This window comes from Chlorocebus sabaeus, chromosome 3 (assembly GCF_047675955.1).
Source record: "Chlorocebus sabaeus isolate Y175 chromosome 3, mChlSab1.0.hap1, whole genome shotgun sequence".
NCBI lineage: Eukaryota > Metazoa > Chordata > Mammalia > Primates > Cercopithecidae > Chlorocebus > Chlorocebus sabaeus.
The window spans coordinates 75,937,709-75,955,143 of NC_132906.1; the positions used below are offsets into that span (position 1 = coordinate 75,937,709).

The 17,435-nt window shown below is 36.5% G+C and overlaps 1 protein-coding gene across 2 annotated transcripts in view; it reads left to right on the top strand.

Moving 5' to 3' along the window:
* The window catches only part of GPC6 (glypican 6), a 1,182,333-nt gene that overhangs the window by 614,380 nt on the left and 550,518 nt on the right, over positions 1-17,435 (top strand). For both annotated transcript variants that reach the window (XM_073014433.1, XM_007960685.3), the window contains exon 3: positions 909-1,300. In XM_073014433.1, the coding sequence (XP_072870534.1) occupies positions 909-1,300 (392 nt within the window). The remainder of the gene's footprint in view (positions 1-908; positions 1,301-17,435) is intronic.

Here is a 17,435-nt window from a genome sequence, read left to right on the forward strand (position 1 = left end):
CCCAAGCTTATTTGTGCAAAAGGATAGGTGCCCTACACACACGAAGTGTGTCTTGAGGGAGGCTAGCATGAGGGCCAGTGAAGCTAATGATACCCAATGGCTTTAATATATGTCTTATTTTTTTGCATCCTATAAATGATCCCAGTAACATTCAAGCACTCTTGCAAAGTGGAAGATTTGAATTACTGGTGTGCATTTTTTTATTTAGAACCTCACAACCAGAAAGTCCAACTGTCAATATTTTATTCAAGTTCTATAACATGATGGTTTATATTTGTAATGATGATCCAAGATACTTTATGGCTTTCTGACTCATTATGGCCACCTAAATTATGCTCATTATAGCTTTATTATGAAGTGAATTTAATTGCATTATGAATATCTGAACATTGCTAATTAATTGCTATATATAGAAACTAGAAAGAGTCTAAAATATGACATTAATTTGAACATCTCATTTATGGAGTATTTCAAATAAAAGCAATTTAATGGAATTTAGTGTTAGGACAAATTTATAAATAAACTGAAGCAAATGTGTTTATCATTATGTAAACAACAATACTCTGCACCTTATATTTACAACATATTTTGATTTGAGTTTGTATCAAACCGTAGGATTATTTAAAATTTAACAAGAAATGGTAAAAGAATGGAGCTATTTTGGAAGAGGATTACATGGTAGACTCCTAATGTTAATGGAAATCATGGGGTATTCTGTTTTGAGTCATACAGGATCGTAGATGGAGATCAAATCCCATTGAGAATATGATTTTTATCTGTCCATTAACACCTTAATCACAGAATATGTTTTTCCATGAAAATGTCAATTAAAAGCAGTTGTACTTAAGGTAAGTAGGTGCCTTGGGCTTTCTAGATTTCATTGATTTATGACTTCTTTCTATCCACAGAATTTTTCCGAGAGCTCCTGGAGAATGCAGAAAAGTCACTAAATGATATGTTTGTACGGACCTATGGCATGCTGTACATGCAGAATTCGGAAGTCTTTCAGGACCTCTTCGCAGAGCTGAAAAGGTACTACACTGGCGGTAATGTGAATCTGGAAGAAATGCTCAATGACTTTTGGGCTCGGCTCCTGGAACGAATGTTTCAGCTGATAAACCCTCAGTATCACTTCAGTGAAGACTACCTGGAATGCGTGAGCAAATACACTGACCAGCTCAAGCCATTTGGAGACGTGCCCCGGAAACTGAAGATTCAGGTCACCCGCGCCTTCATTGCTGCCAGGACCTTTGTCCAGGGGCTGACTGTGGGCAGAGAAGTTGCAAACCGAGTTTCCAAGGTAATTGAAAATGTGCTGTCTTTCTAGTTGGTCTTCCTTATTTACTCTGTTTTTTAAAACCAATGTTTACAAAAAAAAATCAAGGTAAAAATTCTTAATTGGTGGTCTTTGCTCTTAGAGAAATCAGCTAAATATCAAAGCATAATTCTGGCTTTCTTTTCCTTGCTTTGTGTGAGAAAAGACAGGATTTTAAACCTCTCTATGTAGTTGGAAAATTAATGTTAATACTTGTCAAGAGTAAGGCAGAGAAGCTTTTAGTATCAATGGTGCAAAAGCAGGCGCGTTGCAACTATGATCATTTGGTATTTCTGATGAGGGTTTTAAGGATGATAAATACTCATGAAACAATCCATTTAGAGGTTATAATCCTCTAGGGAGTCAAGATGACAGTCTTCTTGGACCTGCGAGTAGAGACAAGTTATTGTTCAGGACATCAACACCTGGCACTTCTTCTTTATCATCACGTGTCAATGTGGCCTAATTCCTTCATGGTAAAAGAAGAGCCCTTTGCTGACACCTGTATTACTGGATCAGGAAGCACTAGTGAATACCAAGTATAGATTCTTGCAGAGAATTTCTTTTGTTACCTCTTATGTTTGTAATTTCATACCATGCATTGCCTTGGGCTTATGAATAAGATCAATCATGAATCTACTTTTAGGCCTTTCTTGAGGATAACATCTCTATACCTTGGATGTAAGGGATAATTCTACATTCCACTACTTAAACATTGAATATTTCCTGGGTAGAGGATGTCTGCTTTTGTTTAAGTTCTTTCTTGACGTTTAAGGCACTTGTGAGGTCAGTCCTACAAATAAAATGAAAGATAATTACTTAAAGAAGTAAAGTTAAAAATAATACGTAACAGGAATCTGGTATTATTATGTCACTCAAAGAAGGTATATTTGTACAAGGATTATTCCCAAACACTACTTTTCTATTGCAGGGCTGTGCAAAAGAGCCACAGTATTTTTCTTAACTATTGGTACTGTCCTGCAATGCTTCTTTTTTTTTTTTTTTTTTGACACTTTGATCTCCTCAATATTTACATCCAAGAATAAAGACTGTGTGTACCGTTAAAAATGTTTCTCTATTGAACTGTCAGTAAAATCCATAATAACCCATTTTCAATTGTTAATTTCCTAAACGTTTATTTGAGCATACAGACAGGTTATTTGCAGGAAGGTACTGAAGGAAATAATTACAAGGACTTATTTAACAATATAAAGGGCATATGATTCTAATGTTTAAAATAATATCTTTACATTGAATCTCAACAATGGTTTAGTTACTAAAGAAACTAGAGCCCCAAAAAGGAATTTATAAGGAATTAGCTAGGTAGAAGAGCAAGAGGAAATATATCACCTGAGGACTGTCAGTAAAATATGAATAAGTATAGAAAATGAATATGCATTCCATATTTCCTTGAGTAGATGAAGTTTGTTGTAAAATAAGTGTAAATTAATTTAATAAGTAAAACTCAATAATAGACTTAGTTACAGAGGCTACAAGCTGAAGCTTTTGATTTTTTTGAAGGATGAAACATGTAGCCAGCCTTGGAGAAATATGAATTTAAGAAATTCAAATTATGGATGGATATATTCCTGATTATGTGCATTTATTCTAATTGAGTGTTAATAATGTTTAGATGTGTGTATTATGATCTGGCAAGTTTCCAGTGAGATAACAGAATATTTTCTAGCAAAGTGTCTACAAAGCCATGAGGGAGGCTGCTGCTGGCTCTCCCTCCTGTTTTTCACAGAGTGGCATTCACAACTGCCCAGAGATGGTATATCCCCTTGGTCACTCTCTGATTGTCTCAATTGAAGTCTTTGTTGACCAAAGTCTAACATGCTCTTCCTTCTGGGGAAGGATGACCTCATGAGCCAACCATCAGTAGAGTATGACCTTTTTCTCTAGAACTGGTGAGAAATGCATCCTCTAACACTGTATTCTCTCTCCCACTGATCCCTTCAGGACCAACAATCCCTAGTCAGTTAAAATTATAAGCCCTATCCTGACATTTGGGCACTGCCTTTTGGAGATGGATAGACAGATAGAAGGATGGATGGATGGATGGATGGATGGATAGATAGATAGATAGATAGATAGATAGATAGACAGACAGACAGACAGACAGACAGACAGACAGACAGATAGATAGATAGATAGATAGATAGATAGATAGATAGATAGATAGATATGGTGTATGTATATATAGCCTTGGTTTGAAAGAAGTTGAGAAATGTTTTTGCAAATAATTTATGTCTCAGGAATTTAAGTATTTTACCAGTGAACTTCCTTACCTAATGATTACAAGATGGTCTAGAGCTGACTAAACTAGCAATTTGTGATCTACTCATACTGTGATGATTTTCAGCACCCAAAGTATTTTTGTAATAAGAATAAAGAATCACAAAGACTAAATATATTAAAAAGAGAAGCAAGAATTGTGTTTAAGGTTTAAGCCCTTCATAAACCTGAAGCCTCTTTATGGTCTATTAATTGAGTGATTTAGAGTTGGAGAAATGATGACAGAAGAGCAAAATTCTCAAATGGAGATCAACAAACTAGCTTGTCTCCTGCATCCTGATTTGGGTGATATATTTTTTCTCTTCAGTTTCTCTCTACACTTATGGTGACTTCTTAATCTTGAAAGACATCATGAATATCTTCTAATTAATTGCTTTGACTGGAAAATTTACCTCTTTGGCAGAACACAGCAGTTTGATACAAATGTTTTGACATGATGTTCAGAACATTATTGAGAAATTTCTTACCAGAAAAATGGAGGTCTAAATTGTAAGCATCAACAGAATTATTTTTAAAACTTCTGCTTGCCATCTTATGAATACAAACACTGTCTTTTTCTAGCCTTCAGATGGGGCCACTTTATTTTAAGTAACTATTACTCAAGGTCTGACTCTCAGAAGCACTATGTGATTCTGTAGTGAATGTATGTGGTCAGTCAGCCAGGATTCATTTTCTGTGTGAGTGACCATTTTGAGCATGTCAAGTGTTTATGAGAGGTGGAATATCAGGAAGCTCCATGCTTTGCTGGTGGAATTATCAATTGATATGCTCACTTTAGATTATAATCTGAAAATACCTGTATTGCTGAAGATGCACATATTCTAAAACTTCACTTTCATCTGGATAAACTATTACACGTGCATACAATTTGATATGTAGAAGAATTTTTGTAGCAGCATCTTTTACAATGACATAGAAAGTAGAAACGTCACAAATGGCACATCTACCTAAATGGTGATCTCTTCACCTTATGAAATTTTCCAGAGCGGAGAAAGTGCTCATGAAACGAGTCACAGACACCTCATTGTGAGACATAAACATCAAGTCACCTAAAATACATACATTTGTATAAAGTTCAAAAATGTAAAACTAAGCATTACATTATTTGGGGAAAAAAATATGTAGTAAAACTCCAAAAAAATTTCAAAGAATGATAAAAAGAAAATCAGATGGTGGTTACCTCTGGAGATGCAGTTTGGAGGTAAGATGAAGGAGGGATACATAGAGATTTTTCAGTTATCAATAACATATTATTTCTTAAGCCAGGTGCTTGAGGGGTGTGTGTGTGTGTGTGTGTGTGCATGCGCGCATATATGTGCATGCATGCATACATGCATACATGCATGTATTGTATAAAGCTTTTTAATGAAATAAATTAAGATGTAGAAAAACTTTACCATTGTCCATGTCTTTTTCTACCTGTGTAACTACAATAGAGTCCCTGAGCTATCCTCAGTTGTTTGTAGTACTAACTACTGTTTATGGACCTGCTAACAAGTCAGTTTCCATGTTCCATATTGTGCTATGGGATGTCAGAAAGGCATGGAAGGCAGAGCTCTAAAATGAAGAAAAAATAAATTTTGATAATGTAGTCACCTTGACAGAATGGATTTGGACTATTTTTAGCACTGTACCTTTGTTAAAATACCACCCTCATTCCCTTATCTTCCACCACTAGTGAGTGGAAACGTGGATACCAGCAGTCACTCGAAGGCTTGTCAAACATCGTGAGGAAGAGAGAGGGCTTCATAAAGAGATATTAACAGATTGTCTGCTTAAACCAGTCTTTATTTGTTAGAAAGGCAAATGTGGAAATGACTATAGCGTCTTCACTAGTCCATCATGATACCATTTACACTAAGAAGGTATGATTTTTATATATTTTTCTTTAATAAAGGTGACTTCTGGCATGGCATGGTTGTAATTCTAGCACTTGAGGAGGCAGAGGCAGGTAGATAGCTTGAGCTCAAGAGTTCAAGACCCAGCCTAGGCAACATGGTGAAATCCCATCTCTACAAAAAAATACAAAAATTAGCCAGGCATGGTGGCATGCACCTGTAGTTCCAGCTATTCGAGAGGCTGCAGTGTGAGAGTGGCTTGAGCCCAGGAGGCAGAGGTTGTAGTGAGCTGAGATCGTGCCACTGCACTTCAGCCTGGACAACAGAGCCAGACCCTGTCTCAAAAAAAAAGTGACTTCTGGCCGGGCGCAGTGGCTCACACCTGTAACTTGAGCACTTTGGGAGGCCAAGGCAGGCACATCACCTGAGATCAGGAGTTCAAGACCAGCCTGACCAACATGGAGAAGCCCTGTCTCTATTAAAAACACAAAATTAGCCAGGTGTGGTGGCACATGCCTGTAATCCCAGCTACTTGGGAGGCTGAGGCAGGAGAATTGCAGAGGTTGCATTGAGCCAGGATCACGCCATTGCACTCCAGCCTGGGCAACAAGAGCAAAACTCCATCTCCAAAAGAAAAAAAAAAAGTGACTTCTATGAGTAAAAGCTGTAAATTATGTCAAGAGCAATCATTTCAACTTTGCAAGTCATCTCATTGATTTATTATAGACAAATCGGGGAGGTAGTAGAGCTGGGATCCATATAACTTGAACTATTGACAAATACTGTCATCTATTTCTCTATCCATCTATCTATCAAAAATCTTTCTTCCTGTGAGTCATGACTTTGAAAAGTCTGGTTTTTAGTCTTTAGTAAGACCAGAATATTTTCATCAACAGATACCCACCTATGTCTGCTTCATAGACTGATGTTTTTGTTCGAAGAGCCTCTTAAGTGGTTCATTCCCAACTAAACAGCTTTGCATTAACAATGTGTGCCTAGAAAGCAACAGACAAAGTCAACTTTCAATAAATGTGGTTGATGCCCTGTAAGAAAAAATGTTACCACCAAATTTAATGCAATAGAGGCTATGAAATGCCTCTGTTTAAAGTATTCTCTGATAGCAATGGAAAACCATTCTGAAGAATCTACCATGGATACAATTTACAAGAGAAATTGTATTCCATTTAACTGTTTGCTTTTGAGAAAGAATTGAGAATACAAAGATCACCTGTTGTCATTATCACCTGAATTATTGGTTTTGTTCCTTCTGTGGTGGTTTTTGGATTGGAGTTAATTTTTGGGGGGCATTCCAGAAATGAACACAATCACAAAAAGGCCTTAGGTGAATGAAAGTTTTTTTGTAGTCCATTTGTGATTTGAATATCACCAACGTATAAATGTTTGTTGGCAAAGGCTAGTAACGTTTAGCTAAAGTAAGAAGAATCAGGATCAGATGAAATGTCAGAAACTGTACACATTTAAAGAGCGTTCCGAAAACAAAGACAAATGACGAGAACCAGCAAAGCATGCCCTCCTGAAAGTAAAGGGAGAGAGAATTCAAGAAATAGACTAATCAATAGCATCAACTGTGGCAGATAGTTAAGTAGAAAGGGCAGAGAAAACAGACCTTAAGATCTGGCCATTAGGATGTTACTGACTTTAGCAAGCGCAGGTTGACTTGAGTGGTTTAATTGGTTGAGAAGTTAACTCCTATTGCCCTACACATTCTAGAACAAGGTATGCAAAGCTTGGTTCATGGACTGGTGCATGTTCATAAATAGGCTGTTACTGTTTTGCAACAAGATACGTACAAAAATTGAAAGTTAAAAAAATTCTCTACTGCAATTTCACATTGCTCTGACACCATCAGTGGGACTTTTCCTGGGATGTTGAATTTGCATGGTGAGTCTCCTATGTGTGAGCGGCATATGAGTTGTAGTCCATGGGATCAGGCATCAGGTCATGATATATTGGTTTTTAATTCTGTTTATGCGGTGTGTCGCATTTATTCTGTTTATGTGGTGTATCACATTTATTGTGAATGTGAACTGTGACTTATCAAAGTGTACACTGTTGTATAAACTTTGCACAGCAGTCACATTGTCATCATTTACACATATACAAGTGAGAAGGGTATGCGAGGTGTGTGATACCATGGGCCCAACTTGAAAGTTTGAAGGATTTCTCTTTTATTGTCCTGTCTTCAGAGATTCAATGTTATGAGGACATTCCCTGGTGCAATATCACTGCACTATAGAAGTTTATGAGCCAAGATCTTGCATATGTTAAACCGTCCCTGCATCCCTGGTATGAAACCCACTTGATCATGGTGGGTTATCTTTTTGATATGTTGTTGAATTCGGTTAGCTAGTATTTTGTTAAGGTCTATGTTCATCAAGGATATTGGTCTGTAGTTTTCTTTTTGGGTTGTGTTCTTTCCTGGTTTTGGTATTAAGGTGATGCTGGCTTCATAGGATGAATTAGGGAGGGTTCCTTCTTTCTCTATCTTGTGGAACAGTGTCAAAAGGATTGGTACCAATTCTTCTTTGATGTCTGGTAGAATTCTGCTATGAATCCATCTGGTCCTGTACATTTTTTTGTGGGTAATTTTTAAGTTACCATTTCAATTTCACTGCTTGTTATTGAAGCTGGTTCTTTGAAAAGATAAATACAATTGATAGACTATTAGCAAGATTAATCAGTAAGAGGGAAAATCTAAATAACCACACTAAGAAATGAAACAGGAGATATTACAACTAACACCACTGAAATACAAGAGATCATTCAAGGCTACTATGAACACATTTATGCACAGAAACTAGAAAACCTAGAAGAGATGGATAAATTCCTGGAAAAATACAACCCTCTTAGCTTAAATCGGGAAGAATTAGATACCCTGAACAGGTGATGGTATATTGGGAAAAATCAATCAACCAGAGATTTTTCAGATAATTTGAACCCCAAACAGATAATTTGAAATGTACTATTCTAGAATAATGCTAAAAACAGGAAAATAATGAACATATTTTGATTGATTTTGTTGATATGTTTGGGTTTTACCTTTCCTGTGTTCAGCTCCTCTTTACCTATTTTTGTACCTTCCTACCCTGGCAGTTTTTCCCTAGTGTATATTCTGAGTATATACAACCATGATGAGCTTTCAGAAAACCCATCATGATTGGCATGTCTACTGTTCGCTATCCCCCTCAAATAAAAGAACTTCCCCGGGGCCGTGGAAAATGTATACTACAAGCAGACGAGACGTCTTTGTTACTAATAGGGAACATTCACGAGTGAAATATGCCAATTAAGGTACAGCACAAATAAAAAAGACCCAAGGATAAAACTCCAGTGCTATAACTCAGAGAATGCTGCTTGTAAAACAGCTTTACAAAGGAAAACGAACCCGATGTTTATCCCTGTCTCAATGCTGCCCATTTTTGGACATTTATCTCTGAATGCAGTTATGCTCTTCCTACGAGAAGGTTCTGTGAAACAAAGTTTGCACAGCAGGCACGCCGTAATCACTTACACATGTACAAGTGAGGAGGGTAGGCAAGGTGTGTGATACCATGGGCCCAACTTGAAAGTTTGGAGGATTTCTCTTTTATTGTTCCATCTTCAGAGATTCAATGTTACAAGGACATTCCCTGGTGCAATATCAGTGCACTATAGAGGTTTATGAGCCAAGATACACATCAAAAAGAATTTTAATAAAGCTTGACAGATATATTGCCTTAATAGTGCTGACATAGTGAAGTGGGACTTATGTAGGGAGTATGACATCCTAACATTTTTAAAAATGAGATATTAGTTCATACAGATATTTGTAAGAAAGAGGGGCGGTACATTATTACATTTTATAGATTTCCTCCATTGTTATCTTTCTCATTGCAAGCAAGGGTTGTTCCTTTGCATCTATTTGCATTATACCTCTTCGTCTTGATGAGTGATATTCAGCAAAAACACACTGGATCAATCCCAGATACTTAGAATATAGTAATCATGCCAAACAATGTTGAAACTCTACGTTTTTTGGGTCTAAATCAAATAACCAAGAGTGAAAATGGACAGTTCAGAGTGTCAGTAATAGGATAATGGTGACTGTAACATTCAGATGTAAGTAAAACTATAGCCGAAATCTATAGATCCTGCACGTTAACATCAAATGACACTTAAGTGGCTTGCATATACAGAATTTTTAAATTCCGTTTTGCCCTTGCAGGAACATGCTGCATGTCAAAAATGCCACTGTCATATTTAATACTGAACAGAGAACAGTGGATTTTATATGGAAATTTTAACCTTTTCAGATCGTAGTATCTGAAGAAGTGAGGAAAATCTACTTTTCTATGTTAATTTTGTATAGAATTTTGGCAATCAAAAAGTACATTCATTGAATATTTTAAACGTTCATAAATACATTAATTATGGAAACATTATGCATACTATTTTTATAGTAGGTACGAATATGAGTCTTTTCATACAGAAATATATTCATTTATAAATAATGGGTGTTAAAATTTTCATTTGCTCTTGGCTTTCTAAAAACACATTCTCTTACTAAAAATGTATCAAGACATAAGGAAATATTTATTTCATTGTTTTTGAATGAAAATGGACAACATTTAGTAAGAAGTACACAATTTTATAGTGCTTTAAAAATTAGCACTTTGCAGAAGTCTTTGTTCTTTCCATCTTAGAATTTTGTTGCACAAATCAAAGGTTCGGCCAAGGAGAATTCAACTGTACTTGCAATAAAGCGTTTTATTAGAAAGACGAACCTTGCAATATTCTACTACATTGGTAGAGAGAAGATAACGATATAAAATATTTATGCCCCATTTTCCATAAAATATCAAAAATATCTATTTGGAATGGAGAAAAAAGTACCCTGACATTTTTGGCTAGGATGGAAGATAGAATCCAGATTGAAAGTCCTTTTTATGTGTGCAGGTTTTTTCTTCAGTGTTAATGTGATAGTACTTTCCCAACTATGGTCTGTTATACTAAACGTTTAACAAATTGTAAAACCTTTCACTCCAAGCTGTTCAAGACTTCCCTGTTGATTGCTTGTGTTTGTCACTTGGGTTGTGATTTTGCAGTAGAGAAATGGAGAAATGAAATAATATTATGACTCACCCTAGCCAAATGGACATTTATTTCCTTCAAATTACTGAGAAAATTTAAATTGTTGTTCCAGCTTAAATCACCATGATATCTATTTTTTGTTGGTGGTAAGAACAATAATTTTATGTGTCTTCATATTTTTTTTTCTGATCCTAAAATCAATATGTGTGTTCATCTGAATTTTTTTGAAGAAGTAGAAAAGTACAAAGAAGAAAATAAAATAATTCTAAATTTGCCATACCAAGAGATAATTAAATGTCAAAAGTTTGTATTTCCAGTGTATCTGTAATATCATTTTATATTGCCAAATTTTGTGAGATGTTTGATACTAAATTCTACTTTCATCATTTTAACATCACACGCATTTCCCCACCTCGTTGACACTTTTCTTTTTTTTTTTAGTACTCCTATATCTTAAAAATTTTCTTTTACAACCTAAGAGATTTGTTTGCCGCCAATATATCTGGGTATCTCTTACAAAAAAATAATTCCCTAAACAGCCTTACCTAGAAAAGAAAACAGTTGGCTTGCATCATTTGTTTGCATGTGTGGGTGTACATATGTGTGCATGTTTAGCCTGACTTGCTTTTCACTCTGAATTCCGAGGTACATGGGAGCTCCATGGCCCTCTTATCATATTTAACTGCTGGAATTTACTGATCAATTTATACCTACTCCATATAGTTCCATAACTTAGAAAGTTTTCATTCAAAAGGGAAAAAAAAGGGTAGGTATGTAAAGGGGATGGAAGGAATGAGGCTGACAAAAAAATGTTTGGTAGAAATCCATGAACAGTACTTTCCATTGGGCCCCAAATCTGAATCTATGTCAGATTAAAAACTGGTGGACCTTGGTCCAAACTGGCCCAGTTATATAAAAAACATAATTTATTTGGCATGAACTCTTTAAGATTTCAAGCAATGTTTTTAAGTTGGGCGGATTGACGTAAAATATGGATTTCTACAGTTTCTTGGAAGATAAAACAACCCTGAGTCGGCAATTGCATAGCAAAGATCAGCTGGAGTTAGTGTTTAGACTGAGCTTTTTTTGCCTTAGCATCCATGTTCAGTTTAACGCATGTCTGAACACTGCTGGAGTTGGCCTGATCCTGAATTCAGTGTTAGTTGCCATTTAGCTCAGTGCTCAGCTCTTTTGTTCATAAAAAATACATATTTTTCTGTACCTATTTTTTAACCAAAAGTGAAAAAGTGTAATCCAAATAAGCCATGTGTCAAGAAAAATAGTGCTTAAAAAATAATGCTATTTTTTGTTTGTTTTGGAAGTACACAATATGTTAAATATTTAATATACAAATAGCATCTATGGTTAAAGAACACACTCAGTGAACTTACTCACAGTTATTGTTCATCTCCCTAGCCTGTGAACTTGCAAAGTCTCCTTTAAGCTTTATATTGGCCATCATTTGGTGTAAATACTCTTTCTTTTTCTTTTTCTTAGACAGAGTCTCGCTCTATTGCCAGGCTGGAGTGCAATGCCATGATCTCAGCTCACTGCAACTTCCACCTCCTGTGTTCAAGAGATTCTTCTGCCTCAGCCTCCTGAGTAGCTGGGACTACAGGCATGCACCACCATACCCAGCTAATTTTTGTGCTTTTAGTAGAGATGGGGTTTCACCATGTTGGCCAGGATGGTCTCGATCTCTTGACCTCATGATCCGCCCACCTCAGCCTCCCAAAGTGTTGGAATTACAGGCATGAGCCATCACGCCTGGCCGGTAAACACTATTTCTTAATTAAATGAAAGTAAACCAAAAGCTAAGAAAACTACTATTTCTGATGTTGGGACCAGGGAAGAATCCTCCCTTCAATTAATGCCCTCAAAAACATCCTCATAATATATACAACTAGACACTGAAGCCAAAATGTACGAAAATTTATAGCAAGCACAGGCTTAGAATTGTTCCTATTTTATGTCATTGTAACATCACCACTATGAAAATTCTCTTTCTATTCAATGTAATGCAAGCTAACAAATGATTACTTGCCAGCCACTATGCTAAGTTCTTCTTGCACCTTGCCATTTAGCCCTTACATTAAACCTAGGAGATAAGTATGGTTATCATTCCACTTATTAGATAAGAAACCTAAAGCAGAATGACACAGATCCTGTGCTGTAATATTCCACACTGCTTCACACACAGCTGAATTTTTTGTCTTTAAACACAGCAACCTAATATAAAACTCCTTGGTCTACGGCAGTGCTATTTGACAGGAATATGATTTGAGCCATGTATATAATTTAAAATTTTCAGTCTGGGCACGATGGCTTACACCTGTAATCCCAGCACTTTGGGAGGCCGAGGCAGGTGGATCACCGGAGGTCAGGAATTTGAGACCAGCCTGGCCAATGTGGCGAAACCTGTCTCTACTTAAACTACAAAAAAATTAGCTAGGCATGGTGGTGGGCACCTGTAATCCCAGCTACTCAGGAGGCTGAGGCAGAAGAATCACTTGAACTGGGGAGACGGAGGTTGCAGTGAGCTGAGATCGCGCCGTTACACTCCAGCCTAAAATTTGGTGTGTGTTTTGCGCTTAGAGCACATTTGGAGTTGGACTAGCCACATTTCACATGCTGAAAAACAGCTTGTGGCTATAGCTAAGGAATTAGTGTGGAGATAATGTTTTAATACATTATTCTCCTATTTAAGATAAGAAAGTTTAAAATATCTCCCTAGGAAGCCAAACTCTTGTGGATGATTATTCATACACTTTCTGATTATTTCATGATTATTCATAAGAAAAATAGAGAAATATTCTGTCTTTTCATAATGCATCTTTTGTCTGTGATTGGAACTGTAACATAAATAACATAGACACTTTATTGAGGGATTTGTTCTTGCCATTGCTTCGAAGGCCCTACAAGGAGTGTTTCTGCTGTCCCTTAAGTGTAATGGCTGTGAGGAAGGTTGCAAGTCATCATGGATGAACTATTCTGTGATTTTCAATCTGCTCTGGGGAAGTGGAGGAGACGCATTAATACAGGAGTTGGCAAGTGTCTGTGGACGTTAGTATCAGCAGTAAACAAAATAAATAAATGCCCAATTATGACCATGGGAAGGGGCTCTCTGAGATGTTTAACTCTTTAAAAATAGTCGTAATACTCATAAAACTGGCCCGTCACTGGGTTAAATGACTCAAAACCACATGACTCATTTGCATTCAGATAGAGTTGAGGGTATTTCACAATCTTTGGGTAAAGAAGGTTCTTTTCAGGTAACAGCCCTGAAGTATTGGTTCTATTTGATTTGTCATTAAACATTTTAGAATATAACTTTAAAAAAATATGAAATTACAATTTTAGTGAATTATTACTTGGGTGCATACGGTGATACACTAAGTAAGTTAACCAAATTGACATTCATTGTCCCAAAATGCCTGTCTCCACCAGGAACGAGCTTCTCATGAGATGGGTCATTTTTAATAATTCCTATTAATTTTTAAGTGTGCATTATGGAACTGATACTTTCATCACCATGCTGCAAATTGTGATTTGTAATTGGGTTTCCTTTTGTAATATAGAGAGTCAGATCAACCTGGCACAAGTATATGGCTCTGTGGCAGCAACCATGTTCTGAATACACACAACTTTCTCCTGGGCTCAAAGTATCATGGTGCTAAAGAGCTGAGTTTGGGCTTATTTTGTAATTCTATTTGTTAAATTAATTTAGAATATGCAAATGGATTTATTGTGAGATTTACAGTCCTTTCCCTCAAGAGAGCCCAGAATATTAGTTTAGCAGTTTTTTGGACACAACATTAACTCAATTTCAGGGGCCAGTCAATATAATGTCAGCATCCCATAATCTTAGCTGCACAGTGTCATTTTCTCTCTATTTTTCACTTCTGAGTCAAAAATCTTTTTGAGAGATTACAAGTATGTCAGAGAATTTCCAACAGAGAGAAAGTTTGTAGATAACTTCTATCTGCAGCCTCAAATTCTTACTTTTTCTTTATTCCAGCATCTACAGTTTGCCCTTTCTCTTGGGTACTCAGAAACCCTACCAACTACTGAAAATTGAGTTTAGAAATTTCAAGCAACACAAACACTTTGTAACTTTCCTTTTGTGTTGCTTTCTTTCTGTATTGCTTCCTATCTATATTTCTCCCTTTCCCATACCTTGGTTTCTGCTGAAATCTACATCTTGATCACTCCAAGAATAGGCTATTGCCACCTTAAGATAACCCTCCCAGTCATTAAGCTGTGTACCTTCTTTTGGGCATCCTAAGAATATCTTCATCAAATACCACTTTGATGAGGTTACTGTCCTGTTTACAAGTCCTGACAATATATTACTTATGCATTCCTTTTAAAAAACTGGGGTATTTACTAAGTCCTTGACTCTCTGCTAGGCATGGACTTGAAATGTCATACCCCTATCCTCAAGAGGTTGACAAGTCTGAAGTCAGCAGCCTTGCCTTCAGGTCTTCCATCTCTAACTCGCCTTGCTGCCTAGTATCATTAGCCCCAACTCCGTAACCAATTTCTCAAGCAAATGTGTCTTGCCCACTGTCCCCGGCAACCAGTATAATTTTTATGAGAGTTTCTCTGCCATTTTCCTTACTCATCGTGCCTTCCTCTCCCCTTTCTTTCAAACCCAGCTCGCTTACCTCCCTCAAAACTTGCTAAAATCCACTCACCACCACACCTCGTGTGTCCAGGAAGCTCCTTACGGCTGAACCAGTGTTTTAGTCACCCTCTTTTCAGAACCCCTGTACTAAGATTTCAGCATGTCTGTTGCCTCAGAGTTTTCACATTGTTCCATACAGTGGGCCTCCCCAACCTGAAGATTGTAAACTAGTGCTCAAGGAAGGAACACGCCTTCCATCCTTAACATTCCTCAGAGCAAGAACTATTGCAATTTGGATATGGTAGACATTCAATAAATATTACTTCTATTATATTACTTTTTTCTTTCTTTCAGTCGTACCATGTTGGGATGAAGGCAAGTAATAGTCATATGTGTTAAACATCTCCCACTTTATTGTAAATAGTGCCCTGAATACTTGATGGTTTTGGAAAAGGATGTAATATAGGTCTTTCTAAAACTGTGCTTTCTCACAAAAGAGATAAAATGAAATACTCATGGCATGTGGTTACCCAACAGAGTGGTAGCTTCTTTTTAGGTTTTTTGGAACATCCAGCTCGACAGACATTGTAGATGAATGAAAGATGAATGGCTGAATATAGGCTGAGAAGGCACATCTCCCTCTAGCTCTCACCTAGATGTAGTTGCAGCTCGAGATCTGCTGAAGAGTGATGAATCTTTGTACTCAGACTTCCAAAACACCTATATCTATACTGTCTACCTGTACATAGATAAAGATATCTATACTGTTTCCATAGTTAATGGAACAAGTCTTCTTTCCCTCAGATTTTCCTTTCATGTCTTAGAATTCAGCTCATCTTTCCAGAGGCTTGTTGACTTATTTATTACAATTTAGTTTGGTAAATTATTAGCGGAGGGAAGTGTATACCAGTGGTTTCATAGTCTTCACATGTGAACATTGTACATTTCCCTAGGTGTGGGTAAACAGAAGAGAAAGATGTACCAAAATGCTAAAATGATGGGAACATTTTTACAATGAATTATTAGAATTATTAAGGAGAAAAGAAAGAAATAAAGGGAGAAGCAACTAATCTCTTTTGTAAAGTGCTCACATTGCACATTTACAATTAAACTGTTCTGATTTCTGTAATTAAAATAATTTCCTCTGAGAGGTCTTAATCGTTCATGCCCATGAGTAAAAAAAAAGGCTGTTGTCATGAATGAACGATTAAAAGGAAGATCTTATTCAGATGCATTAGTTCCTATGAGAAATCTTTGAAAACAAACCACGCATGAAAAAGACAATCAGTGGGTTTGGCCAGGGTAATTTTGGTAATCTGTAGAAAACACTATTGCATGTGTTTATTCATCCCTTCATTCAGCAGTATTTATTGAACACTAACTCTCTGGCAGGTGCAGTGGGTGCGATGGTAAATAACACCTAGCCCAGCCTTAGAATTCCCATTCTAAAGTGGATCCCAGACAAACGAGTAGTAGAGGTCAATGAGGGCTAAGATAGGTATTCATGAGTCATAATAACTCGGGTGACCATTGATACAAGCTCAACCTATGGGGACCCTTTGGCCTTAGACCATTTTATTTTGCCAGTCACAAATTTTGTATCAACAGAAGCATAAATTCTAATGAAGATATGAAAATTCACTGTTTATTGAGACAATAAAACTCCATAAACAACTAGTTAATATTTACTGTCTAGTCACAAAGTATATGCAACCGCTAGTTAATTGTAATTATATATGTATGTAATATAAATACATGTTAATATCATGACCATAATATGAAAATAACATAGGAGAAAGTGTAAAGAGAGGAGAAACTTGATGTAATCCAAAGCTCATTAGACCAGAAATAGGAGATACCTGGAATTGAATTCTTAGTTTGACCCTAATTAGTTGTCTGAATAACTTAATTTCTTTGCTCTTTGATGAAGTGAGGAGATTAGACCACATGAAATGCTTATTGGGAATGAAATTCCCAATGTGGCAGTTATTGAAGTCTTAGACATATGACTGAGAAACTGAAATATAGATTCAGGACTGCACCTTTGAGCATTTAGATCTGCCTGGGAAGGGGTTGGCCAAGTAATGCACTAGCAGTTAATTTTAAAGTTGTAGGCTGTACTTCATTGTATGTGTGTTTGAATATGGCTTGGGAATCTAACTGCGTCTGATTGTCATCCTTGTAATTGGGCTTAATTCTAATTATGGGGTAACACCGCTTACTTTTATAATAACAAGATTTTTTAAAAAATCACTTCAAATTCCAA